The 13,895-nt window shown below is 44.6% G+C and overlaps 1 protein-coding gene across 1 annotated transcript; it reads right to left on the bottom strand.

Moving 5' to 3' along the window:
* Positions 1–464: 464 nt before the first annotated feature.
* On the bottom strand, positions 465–7,582 carry LOC149362628 (uncharacterized). The gene is made up of 2 exons (XM_089568347.1): positions 7,540–7,582; positions 465–2,032 (listed from the first exon to the last, which is right to left on the bottom strand). Exons 1-2 carry the CDS (start codon positions 7,580–7,582, stop codon positions 465–467), a joined length of 1,611 nt encoding a protein of 536 aa, XP_089424473.1.
* Positions 7,583–13,895: the final 6,313 nt, after the last annotated feature.

Raw genomic sequence — 13,895 nt, 5'->3', positions numbered from 1 at the left:
TGAAGGATTTCGGCCTTTGAAAGTGCCCCTCTGACAGGTGTATAACGCACATGAAATCCCTCTGTTCGGCAAAAAACAAACTTACACGTAATATCGCTTAAAAAGGTTATAAACACTCTCAGCTGAGGTATCCGCCATAAAGTATCCGAGCAACCAGTGCAGCAAAACGCGAGTATATAGCAGCAAGTCCAATTTGCCCTGAAGCTTGCAAGAGTCCTCCAAAATTTGCTTTATTATCATTTTGAACCGCTTCTGAAGCAGGCATTTTGTAGTCAACATGTTCTTCAACATTACGTTGAATTATGTGTGCTTCAAACTGACTAAAAAAGAAAGTAAATACAATGTTACGTTGGTTTTTCGCCCTTACGGAGAAAGACACGCCACAAATATTCACAGTGAAACCAATGTAGAGAACGGACGTGCTTTTATTTATTCACCGTGCGTGGAGCTACATTTTTTCTTCTTTAATAGTTAAGCTGTTGTTGCAGGCCACTGCCACCACCAAAACCTCCCCAAGTACCACCGCTGCTTGAACCGAATGATCCACTTGAGTATCCGCCAGATCCACTACCTAAAGCTCCACCGAAACTTCCTCCTGACGATCCACCGAATCCACGGCTCGAAATTCCTCCAAAGCCAATTCCTTGTCCACTACCCTGTGGTTCCCAGGTCCAGTACTGTGGTGCCCAGGACCAGGACTGGGGCAGCCACGTCCAGTACTGTGGCCGCGTAGTCCAGTACCATTGATTGCTTCCACCATGCCATGGACCCCCAAAACCACCGCCGAGAATTCCTAACTGCTGTAGGAACTGAATAAAGCTGAGTCCTCGTCCTTGTCTTTGATACCTGCGATGGAGACGCCTCAGTCTTCTTTGCGAGATACGCCGCCCAAGGATTGAAAATAGGCGTTGACCCAGTCCTCCAGAGCCACTGAGACCACCTAATCCTCCACTACCTGAGGTGAGGATTCGGGTTAGAAATCCGCCATTTCCTCCTTGACCGCCAAGACTTCCACTTCCGCCGAGACCACCACCTTGTCTTCCACCGATGCGTCCAAAGAGTGCACTGATGCGGCTAGGATAACTACCGCTAAGCCAGTCACCGCTTTGGCCCCCCTGCTGTCTAAATAGGCTGCTCAGCGTTCCCGAACTGCCGCTCAGAGCGCCACCTGCTCCACCTTCTCCGCCCTGGCCACTGCTTCCATCGAACCCCCAGGAGCCAAACGATTGACCATTTTGGCTACCTTGCCCACCGTATGAACCGCTAGAACCTCCTCCTAATTGTCCATCATGCCCACTTCGTCCCCATAGGCCCCACAGTCCGTTTCCTTGTCCACCAAATTGTCCACTTTGTTCTTGTTCAGAACTTCCCCCATATCCTCCCTGTCCACTCTGATCCCCGCCGCCTCCTATCCACTGCCAACCAATTCCTCTGCTACCTCCTTGCCCTCCAAGCTGTCCTGTACTGCCTTGCAGTCCTCCAAACTGACCGCCGAAGCTGCTTCCACCATTCCATCCTTCCTGTTGACCGCTGCCACCTATCCACTGCGAACTAAATCCTCCCTGTCCTCCGCTGCCTTGTTCTCCTCCAAACTGTCCACCCAAATTTCCCTCACCAATCCATCCACTCTGATCACCGCTGCCTCCTTGTTGCCCCCATTGCGTCCCCTGTCCGCCTGTAGACCCCTGGCCACCTGGGCTTCCTCCCCAAATGTACCATGACAATGGCCAACTGCTGCTTTGACGCCAGTATCCACTGCCACCTTGGCTTCCACCTGATGGTCCGGAAATCCACCGCCATGTATACGACGGATAATTCCAGGTTCTCCAACCACCAAAAGGACCGCTCTGAATGGAGCCACTATAGTCTTCTCCAATTCCATTGCTTCCTCGAATGCCGCCGCTTCCACCATATCCGCCACTGGAACCGCTTCCGCCTCCGCTTCCGCTCGTCCAGGACCAGCTTCCTCCACCCAATCCACTTTCAGCATATCCGCTGGAGCTAAGGCCGCCTCCGTTGCCTCCTCCCTTCGCTGTAAATGAAATTTGAAGTTCTGAAATTGGACTCTCGCAAACAGCGGTAACAATGGCAACAAATGGATATAGTCGATCTATGAGGAAACGATGAAATTTAGCGGTGTCTTTTATTTAGACCGTCAAACGAAAATATTACTTAAACATAATGTAAATACTGGTTTAGAGGATGTAAACTGCTTGTTTATTCTTGTTTCTGATTATTAAATCGAATGCAGCTTACTGCAAGCCCAGTAGCCGATTTTGGCAGAATGGCTGCCACAAAAAAAACATTTTGATACGAATGCATGAAGAAACCGTTAAAATTATCACATCAACGAAAGGCCATTTATTGGCGTCAAGCGTAGGAACCGATGTCTTTCGGTTATAGTGTAAAAGGCAAAAACATTAAAAGGTGCGAGTGTTCATACAGTATTGTGCTAGCGCATTCAATTTGATTTGTTGAGTAGTTCCTTATATTTATTGTACGTTATTCCTCCGTAACCTGAAATTTATGTTTAATTAGTTTTATTTTGTGTATCATTTGTCATCTCAGTGCTTGTGACTTAGTTTCCGAAGCAAATTCTCCTGTAGCAATCGTTGCCCTTTGTTATTATCTGTGCACTGTTGCTGCCACTGTTCTCCGAAAGAAGGGGGTGCACTCCTTTGTCAGGCCAATCTAAGGCTTTCTGGGTGCACCTCCTAACATCACTTGATGTTGAAAATATACTTAGGTGTCACGCTGTGTAACAACTTATCATGGGCTACACACGTTACTAACATTATTTCCTCGGCTAATAAAACGATCGGATTCTTACGACGTCATCTTCGCCACGCCCCGCAATAGGTAAAGTTACTAGCATGTAAATTTCTTGTCAGGTCAAAGTTAGATTATGCATCCCCAGTTTAGAACCCTCATCAAGTTTACCATATCAACGCGCTCGAGTCACTTCAAAACAGAGCAGCCAGATTCATTCATTTCTCCTATTCGTACGACATCAGTGTGACGTCTTTAAAAGCGGAATCCAGTTTAGCGCCCCTTTCACTTCGTCGTCGTATTTCTAGCCTCTGCCTATACCGTAAAATTTTCCATAGTTCGCTGCGCTGCGCTCCCTACATTGCCCTGCCAGCCGGCATATCCCACCACATTCGTCATCCTATCCAAGTGTTTCGCCCCCGTGCCCGTACTGTTACCTGTGCCGCTTCTTTTTTCACCGTGTTTCTGTAGACTGGAACGACCTCTCCAATGACATCGCTATCATCTCATGCCCATCCACATTCGCCGAAGCTGTTACCAACCTTTTTTCAACATAACACTTGTTCAATTGACTGTTTTGTACCCACCCCTTATGTAAACCCTCCGTGGGTCTTTAATGTATTAAAATGAAATGAAATGAAATCAAGGCATTTTGTATTTGTATTGATTACTGCTGACCTCAACGATTGTGTTTTAGTTGACAAATGGGGAGATACTATTATTTTTATTCTTTGCAATAAACCATTATTGCAGCATTTGGAGTTGACGTCAAATTTGCAGTCAGAATCGTGTACTCAGAGACTGTATATGTAGACGCGTAGCTAGCACAATATTTCAGAAGTTTAAAACATCTCGTAAATCGCACAGCTTGGTCTTGCAGATCAAGTTTTTATAAGCAAGAGAACACTGGGTAGAACTTGTTCGAAGTGAGGTTCGGTGCAAGTGCGAAGCTGTCCTTAGCCTAAGATCTGAAAGCCGGCAACCTTTAACACTATATGGAAAGAACGGTCCCGTTTTAAGGCCAGAGCCATTTTGCGTAGCGCTCCAAAAGCTGTAACATATAAATACCAGCGCAAAACAGCAGGACACACAACGAAGAACAAGGACACACAAGCGCTTGTGTGTCGTCGTTCTTCGTCGTGTGTGCTGCTGGTTTGCGCTGGTATTTATATGTTATGGATCAACAACTAGGCCGCACCCTTACCCTACTGAATTTTATCTCTTGTTCTTCGGGCGCTTTTAATTGCAGCGCTTGTGTGTCCTCGTTCTTCGTCGTGCGTCCTGCTGTTTTGGGCTGGTATTTATATGTTATGGATCACCAACTAGCCCGCAGCCTTACCCTACTGAATTTCGTCTCTTGTACTTCGGGCGCTTTTTATTGCAGCGCTTGTGTGTCCTCGTTCTTCGTCGTGTGTCCCGCTGCTCTGCGCTGGTATTTATATGTTATGGATCACCAACTAGCCCGCACCCTTACCCTCCCAAAGTTGAGCTTCTTGGCGTGAAGCCAGAGCCAACGCGCGGGCTAAAGCGAGACCGCCAAAGCAGATGACTAAGACAAGACGGCACTAAGTAGAAGCTGAGAGAGAGATAAGAGAAGCGAAATGCAGCATCCAGACAAACCGCGGCTTAGCGCCCGAGCCACCGCCCGGTCTAAGATAAAAACAATGAGAAGCATATGAGGGGAGCGAGAGTTGTCGAAATGACAGAACCTCAACTTGGCCGAAATAAACACTAAGAGGGGCGGCGGTCTCGGCGCGCGCACGCGTCATTTGTAGGTCTGCTAGCCGAGTACTGCTATCTCTGCTGTCTTTTTATACAGACCACGGTCATTAACGGCCTTACACCACTCTTTAAGACAACCTGAGAAGCGGATTTGAGTTTTTCATTAAACTTACTATCATTTGTTACAACTGCAACCAAGTAGCACATACGAATAACAAAAGTAATGTAAGCACATAAGTACGTTGGCGCTCAGGAACTAGCTGAACACCTTTGCTAATTGGTCTAACCTTTTCCAACCTACCAGAGTACTGTTATCTTTAAAATAAGGCTTGTGCAGCTTAATTTTTGCCAAATGCAGCCGACAGTCTTTTATTTATCTCATCATCAACATCATTTATTTACCCTTAGGGGCCCCAGGGGGCATGACATAAGGCATACTTTAAGTGCATAAAAGACCATAATGAGCTGCCTATGGATTTGCACTTCACAGCGCACAACACTGGAGTAGTTAGGGGCTTGTGGCCGCTCTTTTATAGTTGTAACTGTGACGGGACTTTTTCTCAGGTAAAGGGCGCTCCCAACGTTGCCGTCCACAGCCAGCCCTAAACAAAGAACTTTCTGACAATGCAAGTTGCTGGTGAGTTGGTTCCGATATTCTATAACTACAGCGCAAAGAACGGGTTAAGAAGTTGTGTCCCTGCCTGTGTCCTTCTTCTTATCCCGTTCTTTGCGCTGTAGTCATGGAAAGAACTTTCTGCAAAGGGCGCCCTAAACTAATACTAATATAGAGGTCCTTAGCTTTAAAGACCGTGTACGGTGTGCTTTACGTCTTGTCTTGAATTCACCATCGGTAGTCATGAGAACGAGGCATACCTAATTAAAGTAGGTGGAGACACAGAACTACGCTGGACTGTGATTCAAGAAGCGGACATTTTAGAAAAGACTTTTTTCACCCGATTCTACCTCGGACTTGATTCCACGACAATAAGCCTCAGAAGGGCTTGTGTGTAGAGATAGGTAAATTTCGGGAGCTTCTATAGCGTCCATGTTATGAAAAGATATCGTCTTATTGAGCCTTTACGTTAGCGCCTGATATTTCCTTAGAGATCTTAGGCACAAGTTGATTCGCTATTTACCCTCGCCTTCATTCATAGCCAGGACATTGCACATCCTTGTTAGTGCTCAAGAGCAGGAAGGTCTGCAGCGTCTACAAAGGCTCATTTGCGATTGCATGGAGTGTCTCGTGCTGTGGTGCGTAGACAGCCATAAAGAATTGTTCACAGAACTGCAGTGCTTGGTATTCGCAAAATTTCTGTCATATTCCAACTAAAATGCCGCGCAGCCTGATGTAATCCTGTCATGAAGCACTGTGATACATGCGTTTTACTTTTCTCTTGTTCGGTCGCATACTGGCAACACATAAAATACTGCTCTCTGCGGAATGCGATTCGCGGGTAGTTTTGAACGTTCCTAACTATCACACTTTAGCGGCGCTGCACTGTTTTGAAGAAAGTGTATTATAGAAATAATGCACAAAAGACTAATAAGTTTCCGCTAAGGTCGAGGACTTCGAATGCCCTTCTAGACATATATTTCTGATGGTTCCAGCGCACAATCGCAACATTGAGTTCGTATTCGCAACGCATCCCAACGCCTCCTTTGAGTTCTCGATAACGTTGAATACGGTATGTAACAGCTTGAGGTTCGTGTATGTATGGAATGCGTTATAATATTCGTCACGACTGACCAAATGACCAAAGCTTCCTTGAGTCGGCGGAAAGCCTTAGAATAGCACCAAGCATTCATGCCTAACCCAGCATAACTCCGACAACTGGAGATGATAGATGTCGCTGGCTTTCTGGCCCTTCAGGTATATTCTGGGAGTGCTTGTCCTCTCTCCCAAGGTATACATGGCAAGGAACTGGAACTCTCATAAGTACGCGTCATCCCCGAATACCTAAGAACTTTTCGATGCACACAATCTTCGTTGCACAAAGAGCCGTAATGTACTGCGTATTAAATGCACTCTGTATTAAATACAGTGCACTGCATTTTAAATACTGCAATGCGCATTAAATATCGCACTGCGTATTAACTACAGGCAGGACATCCGCTAGATGCGCATACTTACAGCTGTGGCGGCTGGCATGGCTGCCTGCAAATCCGTGACATACTGGAATTGAACAAAGAATGAGAGTTCGTAAGTTTCATTCAAAAAGGACGGCTACGTCAATGTTAGTTTTTTTTTTCTCCTCTAGGTTATTCTTTCTTTGCCTGCTTTTCGAAATTGTAAGGCTTCGAAAATTGCAAGACAAATAACGGTGCCACATTTTGTTAACTAATTACCAGTTTTCGGAGGCCAGGTGCCATTTTCATAAAAGCAAAAAATATATTCTCATTGTAGTCTGAAATCACTGGCTCCTTTTCTCGCCAGCTTTTGCGTGAAAACTAATGGGTGTTCCTGACATGCACTGCAGAAGCTAAGTTCTCTTGAATCTGTAAAACCTGAATCTGTTCAAAGTAGCAGCAGTATCATTGATTTCCTCCCTTGTACTCTTTCATTGAATTACCGCGTCAAAGTAACAAAGACTGTTTATCTAAAAACGGAGCTTTTAATAGTTAAGAAAGGCCGAAAAATAAAAAAGAGCCAGGTATCACCACCGCAGGAAGTTCTGGCACGAAAGCTTCGGTGCGTTCAAGAAAGCTGTTTTATTGTAGATCCCTGAGGCTAGGCAACATCTCCAGTCTCTGCAAATGCTTAGCACAAAATCTGAGTGAGTCATTACATCCTGGCGTGAGAGAAAGTTTTGAAATTCAAATTTTCTCGCCGGCAATTGGATATTTTTCTGTCGGACAAGCATCAAAACAGGTCGAAAGGCTCATAGAATCAATATGTTAAGGAGAACAAATTTTTGATAGAGATTTCCGCATAGTACTGTCAAAAAACAAGGTTCTAGACAACTATTTCGTTATTAAGTTACCAAGGGATTGAAAAGAATGGACGCATACAGTACTGAAGGCTTCTCTCTAAGCGTATTCGTGACTTACCCAGGAGGCTGACGACCAACGCGGTGAGGCTCAGAGACTTCATGGTCCTGCCGATGTGCCGCACAACTAAGTCTGCTTAAAACTCACATTTCCGAACCTTTTATACAGAACGATCCGGAAGTTCTGCACATAATTCTGACTGCCCTTCGTTATTGAAACAATGGGTTCACTTGGCATTGTTTCTTGCCAGCTTAAAATAAATAACTGCGTTCCACAAAGTCAGGACAACCTTTCTCTACATACACTGAAAGTTTTTCTCTTGTGCTGACAATATACTGCTGTTAAAAAAATTCCTTTCTTTCATGTTCCTAAATTTCGCGTTTCTTTTCAACCAAGCAATCGGAGCTATTTATTTCCTTGCTGATTTATAAGTCCGGCATGGCCTTACTCTTACGTCAGTGGATACGTTCACGAACGCGTTCACTATGGGATTATTCTTCGGAGTGAATCAGCGAAGAAAAAGAAAACTTTCCTTGGTGGGGAATTAACCGTACCCTTGTGCGAAGTGAACTAGCCGGAACGGAGAAAATCGCTTTCCACAACTGAAAGGCTCAGCTTTAAAAATTACCACATTCAAGAAATTTCTCTACGTGAAGAGAGAACATATGCATTGCTATCTCTGCATCCTAGGCATGATATGAGAGAGAGAGAGAGAGAGAAAGGCAGGGATGTTAACCAAGAAGGATTCCGGTTGGCTACCCTGCACAGGGGAAGGGAATGAGGGGAGTTAAAGAGGAAAGAGAGAAGTAAAGGGAAATAATCGCAGTCTGTCAATCAAGGCAGTCGCTCTCAAAAAGCGAAACAGTGCCTTGTAAGCCTTGATGGCAGTTGACTGTTGTGGCCACGGACCGGGGATCTTGGCCTCTGTGAAAGGGCGAGGGTCCAGGCGGTCCAGAGCACATCGCAACTTATTTCTTTCAGCTACAAAGGCACAGCACTCACACAAGATATGGGTAATTGTCTCATCACAGGCGCAGTTCACACAAGAAGGGCTGTCGGTCATCGCGATCCGGAAAGCATACTTATTCGTGAAGGCAACACCGAGCCGTAGGCGACACAGTAGTGTTGCTTCACGACGCGCCTCCGTCTTCCGTGTAATGTAGGCATGATATGAATTTCCTGCTGTAAAAAGCACTTAAAACTATTTCGCAGGGTAATTTTATTCCACGCACTAAAGGCTTGTCTCTTCATATTTAAGGTCAAATTTCAAATTATAAGCTCTTACACTGATTCTGCAGATGATTATAACCCTGTGCGAAACTTGTGATACTCGAGGTCTCTTAATATTTCTGCCAAAGAAATTTGCCCATATATTTTTCAATTTTCAAGATTTCTCAGCAAAAAAAGATCAGTGTCGAGCCAAAAACATGTTATATTATTTTCTTTTCGCGAAAATCCAACCACAAACTAATTATCTAACCAAGGCGCATTTAAACCTTTAAAAGAGGCGAAGGTTGATAAGACATTACACGCCGTCTTTACTAGTGTCCCTGTTGTATGTAAGGCCATTGTCTATAATATCATGCATGGGAACTGAATTGAATTGTGCCCGTGCCTGTAATTTAAAATTGGGTTACTTGATCGCCAGCCAAGGCTGTCTTAAGAAAATTTTCTAAACCTGATTTCCTTCTCTGCAATCATTGACAACCGTTGTTTTTCTTCTGGTAACGGTTGTTGGCCATCAAGTCACCACCTAGCTGTCGCCTGTCCTTATCTGTCCTACTTATTGTATTTCCTACAAAAATTAGCTTTATTAAATTTTGTAACATCTAAAACTGTTTTTTTTTTTACTGCCCCCTTTTTTGCTTTTCCTCTGCACTATCTCATATGATACTCTCTCGCAGACGCTGAGATCTCCTGGTGCCCTTCCGAACGTTCTTCTTATGGACCAAGTTCCAGCCTCAGCCTCGTGATGCATTCTCGGAACAAATATTGGTTATATACTTCTTCTTAGGGTAATGCGGCTCACCAAGAAAGAAGTGCGTATAATAGATGCAGTTTACAGCATTTTTTATTTATTTGCATCCAACTTACTAGATATTTTACGCTTATTGTCTGCAACACACTCTGTCTTTCTCGTAGCTCGAATACCTTGCTACATATCCCAAATTTTTGCGCATTCACCTCTGGTAACTCAAATACTGTGGAAAATATTCTATAGTATATATGCTAACCATTTCCTCATCTACGCTGTTCTGTTGTGCGCAAAGCAAAACAAGGGTCTCGGTTCGGCAGTCTTGATGCTGCTGGTGGCATAAGACACAGCTGCCTTTTTCCACCGTCGACCACGTGACATGTCGTACATGCGGCCGATGAACAGGACGTACTATATCCATCGCTACGGTCAAGGCATATATTTACTTAATGCCATACATCCACTGTCGAAAGAAAAAAAAACAGTTACCGCCGGAGCTCATTGTTAGAGAATAAGCACGTTTGTGCAGGGTTATTAGGTTTGGCCCCCATGTGAGTGCGGATTCTTGTCACTTAGTTTGCATATTTCCGCCTTTATAAAGGTAGTTTTCTTTCACAACAATAAAAGCATAACACGATACTATCATAAAACGCTTCCTTAGTTCTTGTTTGGCCCTTCGTTACCGCCTCCGCAACACGGCCCTACCACTATGTGTTGATTACTCTAGAAGCAATCAGATCAAGCTCTTTCGAACTGTCAGTATCTCGCGAAGCATTTTTTGTGGTTTCATTAAGTTGAGTGTGATCTGCCTAATGAATGACAAAATGAAAGTTGCCTAAATAGAAAGTAAACGCTGCATGCCTGCAAAGAAAAACGGTGCTCAACTTTCAGCTCTACAGATAATCGTCAATCATTCGGCAGAACCATTTTTAGCAATATGTGCGCTGAAGACTGATTCCTCTTTCAGAAATTGTCTTCTTTGTTTGCAACACTCGCGATATTCTATATAATTTCCCTATTCCAAAGTCAAATTTCATTTTCACTACAACCTGCAGAAGTTCGTGTTCTTTACACCGAAATAGCAGCTCTCCAAGACACAGCGCCATTCGGACCATTCCATATAAGTGCTTTCAATAAGTGCACAGTGGAGAGAACCTGCGTACGCACGTTATAGTACTCACCAGCAGGCTGTAATTTCTCTTTTATTGAGTCTACATCATCTGTTTGCAGAGGACGTGCAGAACAAAGTTGAATACCAAATTTGAAAATTAGCCAAAAAGTAAGTTACAGTATTGACCGATGAAGGTTGTATTTCTTACGAATGGTTTATCACGCACGTAGCTATTGGAAAAAAAGGATGTAGAAGAGGCAAATATAAACGTGCTCGAGTATATCTATAATGACTCCAAAGCGATAACAGTCCTCTACAGGGAAAATGATAGAATGCCATTCAGAACCAATGTCAGGGACTGAAGCACCCTATCTATAGTAGTGTTCGCCTCGTGTTTACAGGAGGGGCTCAGATAAATACTAATGCCGAATACCTCAGTAATATCTCATTTGCTGAAGATATTACCCGCCTCTCTAAATCAGGGGACGAATCACTTACCGTGATTGCGAACCTCCACAGGCAAAACAAAGCGCTGTTTTAAAAATTTTTACGGGACATTAAGCTCCGCCTTCAGGTTATGACGCGATGGCGCAATGGGTTAATTTTCACATATGCAGAAGTTCATTCCCTACTTTACGTTCATAGATCCTTGGGAGTCTACATACCCCTCCTTACACAGTGCTGGAGCGGTTAAGTGATGCGCCAGCGATTATATTTGCTCACAGTGGTATGCCTTGTGCGACCCAGACTGCTCTTTTCGAGCGAACAATCATTAAATGCCGCCTGCCACTATGAGCAGTATGCACATTAGCCGGTAGGCAGGTTTTGATGACGTAACAAGTTAACGGGACCTAGGTGGCCCACCGACCTGCTAGGTTGCTCTCTCTGGACTCCCTGCCAGAGTTATGCCCTCGATTTCTTGCTCACAACGCGTTCGCCGACAACGCCGACACCAGATTTTGTGGAGGATGGGACCTTTACGTTAGCGCACTAAAATTAATATGTGGAAAAAATAGATTCGACGCTATGGAAAGGCAAGGACCATTTGCAATGGATATCAAAGCATTGGATGTGGTAATGAAGAATGCCTCTACCTAAGGCAAGGAGTAACCGCATATACTGTGCCAAAAGAGTCAAATATCAAGGAGAATAAGAATGGGGTGAAGTACATTTGGCAGCCACTCTCAAGCGAAGAATAGCACCTAAGTGGTGCCTTTCAAAAGGAAAGCATGTAAGCAATACTGACCTGTGAGGCAGAAACCTGGAGGCAAACAAAGAGGCTTGAAATTAAATTGGTGACAGCGCAATGGAAATATGGAATTGAAATTGATAGCGGTAACGTTGAAAGACAGGATGAAAGCGCAGTGTCGGTAAGGGAACAAGCGTACGTTCATGATACCCTTGCTGAAATCAAAAAGAAAGGGGCGTCGGCAGAGCATGTAAAGCGAAGTGAAGATAAGCGATCATTCCTCACAATAACCAAGTGGATTCCATGAGAAGGCAAACGTAACGGAGATCTGAGAAACTTATGTGTGTGGATGAGAGAACGAACCTAGTCGCAAATTGCATATGGCAAGCTTTATTCAAGTCAGTGTGAGAGTCCTTTCCCTTACAGTGGACGTATTTAAGCTCACGATGATGGTGGCGGCGACGCACAAGACAAGGGCGGTGCTACTAAGAGCTACGAATAGCTCACGCTCTATAATATTTTGCCGCCTAAGTGGATACGCGGGTTAATGCGTCCAGGGCGGATACCTGGGAATCAGAACAACAGCGTTGTCGAAGAACATCCGGAGATTCGCTAGCCTGTGCTTCTACTTCCGGTGACGAGGAGTTCCTCGTCGTCTTCTTCCCTAGCGCTTGCGGCAGTATTATAGCGGTTTCTACGTCGTGTACTACTGAACATTCGGGGCTTTTTAGCAGTTCGCACTCTTCAGCAACACTTTCAGATGACGCCGTTGTTTATTCAGTGTCTGAATGTGTGGCACAACACTTGCACATAATTTCATCTGAGTCATTAAGATAAAAATTCCCATTCAGTAAACGATCCATCTATATGTTCCACAAGAACTACCTGTTTTTTCCTTTATTGCCTTAATTATTAAGGAATAATTCACTGCCTTCATACAATGCGAGCTTATGTGCCCACAATCCAAAGGCAACATAAAAAATAGACGATCGGTGGGTCGACACCATGGAATTTCGTAGCAATATATTTGCATTCCCCTCTGCATGCCACGAAACATCACACTTATTTGCTTACATCGACCTTTTACTGCGCACTTTTATTTGTGGCTCTTTGCACTTGACCTCAATGCACATTTGATCTTGTGTTCAATGTATCGGCACTCGACTCTAGAGATTGCTCGCACACAACAACTTCAGGGGATCAGTGGCTTCCGGCGCAGCGCGCGCCGCTGTATTCCCGCTCGTCTCATCAGCTCAATATCCTCTTTCCCCTCCGTTTTTCATAGTAGCCAACCGCAGGGTTCTTCCTCTGGCAACCACCCTCAGGCTCCGCATTCCTACATCTGCTTCAGAACCCCATCAATCCATGGTAGGCGCTCTCGGTTATTCCCATGGCAGCCGCCTTCTGGTCTGACCATCCTCTCCCCTACAAGTACAGAAGGGGAAATTTCCCACTGTCCATTTTGCCACCTGCCCATTTTGACGGAAGGGGGATGATGCGGGCTGTTTGGTACAGCTCAGCGGTGGCAGGATGTAGGTGGTTCTAGGAGGCTTCGGTAAACATAGGACGCTGGGGAGTATTCCCGACATCAGTGTTCTAATGCTATCAATTAATAATTTGTTAACGCCGTTATATTCAGAGAACTAGGTATGTCACGAAGCCGATACAATGGGCATTTCGCCCATTTTCTTCAGTTAGTCCGAGTTGCGTGAAAAACGAAGAGAGAGTTGAGATGCTGTAAGCTACAGGTGATGTTGGCCTTGCGGTTTCTGTCGGCAATTGTTCCACCGTAGCGACACCTACAATAACTAAATCACATAATCCGCCACTGAGACTGCAGATCAAGCAGCGCCTTCGTCCTCTTCTTCCTCCTGAAAGATGATCTCAGAGGTCCACGGACACGTGTCCAACTTTCTCGCACAAAAATTTTAAAATTGAAAAGTTGTAACAAGCCGTCATGTAAATATTCTATTCTTCTCGTACGTAGCAAAATATTTCTTTTGAAATGCTTCCATCAATCGCATCGAACAGTTAAGACCGCTATAGAAACCAACGGGGAAGGCTTTTGACGGTAGCAAAAACGTTAATAGAAAAAAAAAATGCAAGACTGCCGTCTTGTTATCTGCAGACATATTGATTGC

The sequence above is a fragment of the Amblyomma mixtum genome, chromosome 2 (genome assembly GCF_055824585.1).
Source record: "Amblyomma mixtum isolate Tamu chromosome 2, ASM5582458v1, whole genome shotgun sequence".
Lineage (NCBI taxonomy): Eukaryota > Metazoa > Arthropoda > Arachnida > Ixodida > Ixodidae > Amblyomma > Amblyomma mixtum.
The sequence above is the reverse complement of the archived record's forward strand: the minus strand, read 5'-3'. Positions and strand labels throughout refer to the sequence as shown.

Coding starts and splice junctions, on each gene's coding strand:
- LOC149362628 (XM_089568347.1), bottom strand. CDS start 7,582: ATGAAGTCTCTGAGCCTCACCGCGTTGGTCGTCAGCCTCCTGG. Junction 2,033..7,539: donor GTTGGTCGTCAGCCTCCTGG/GTAAGTCACGAA, acceptor TTTCATTTACAG/CGAAGGGAGGAGGCAACGGA.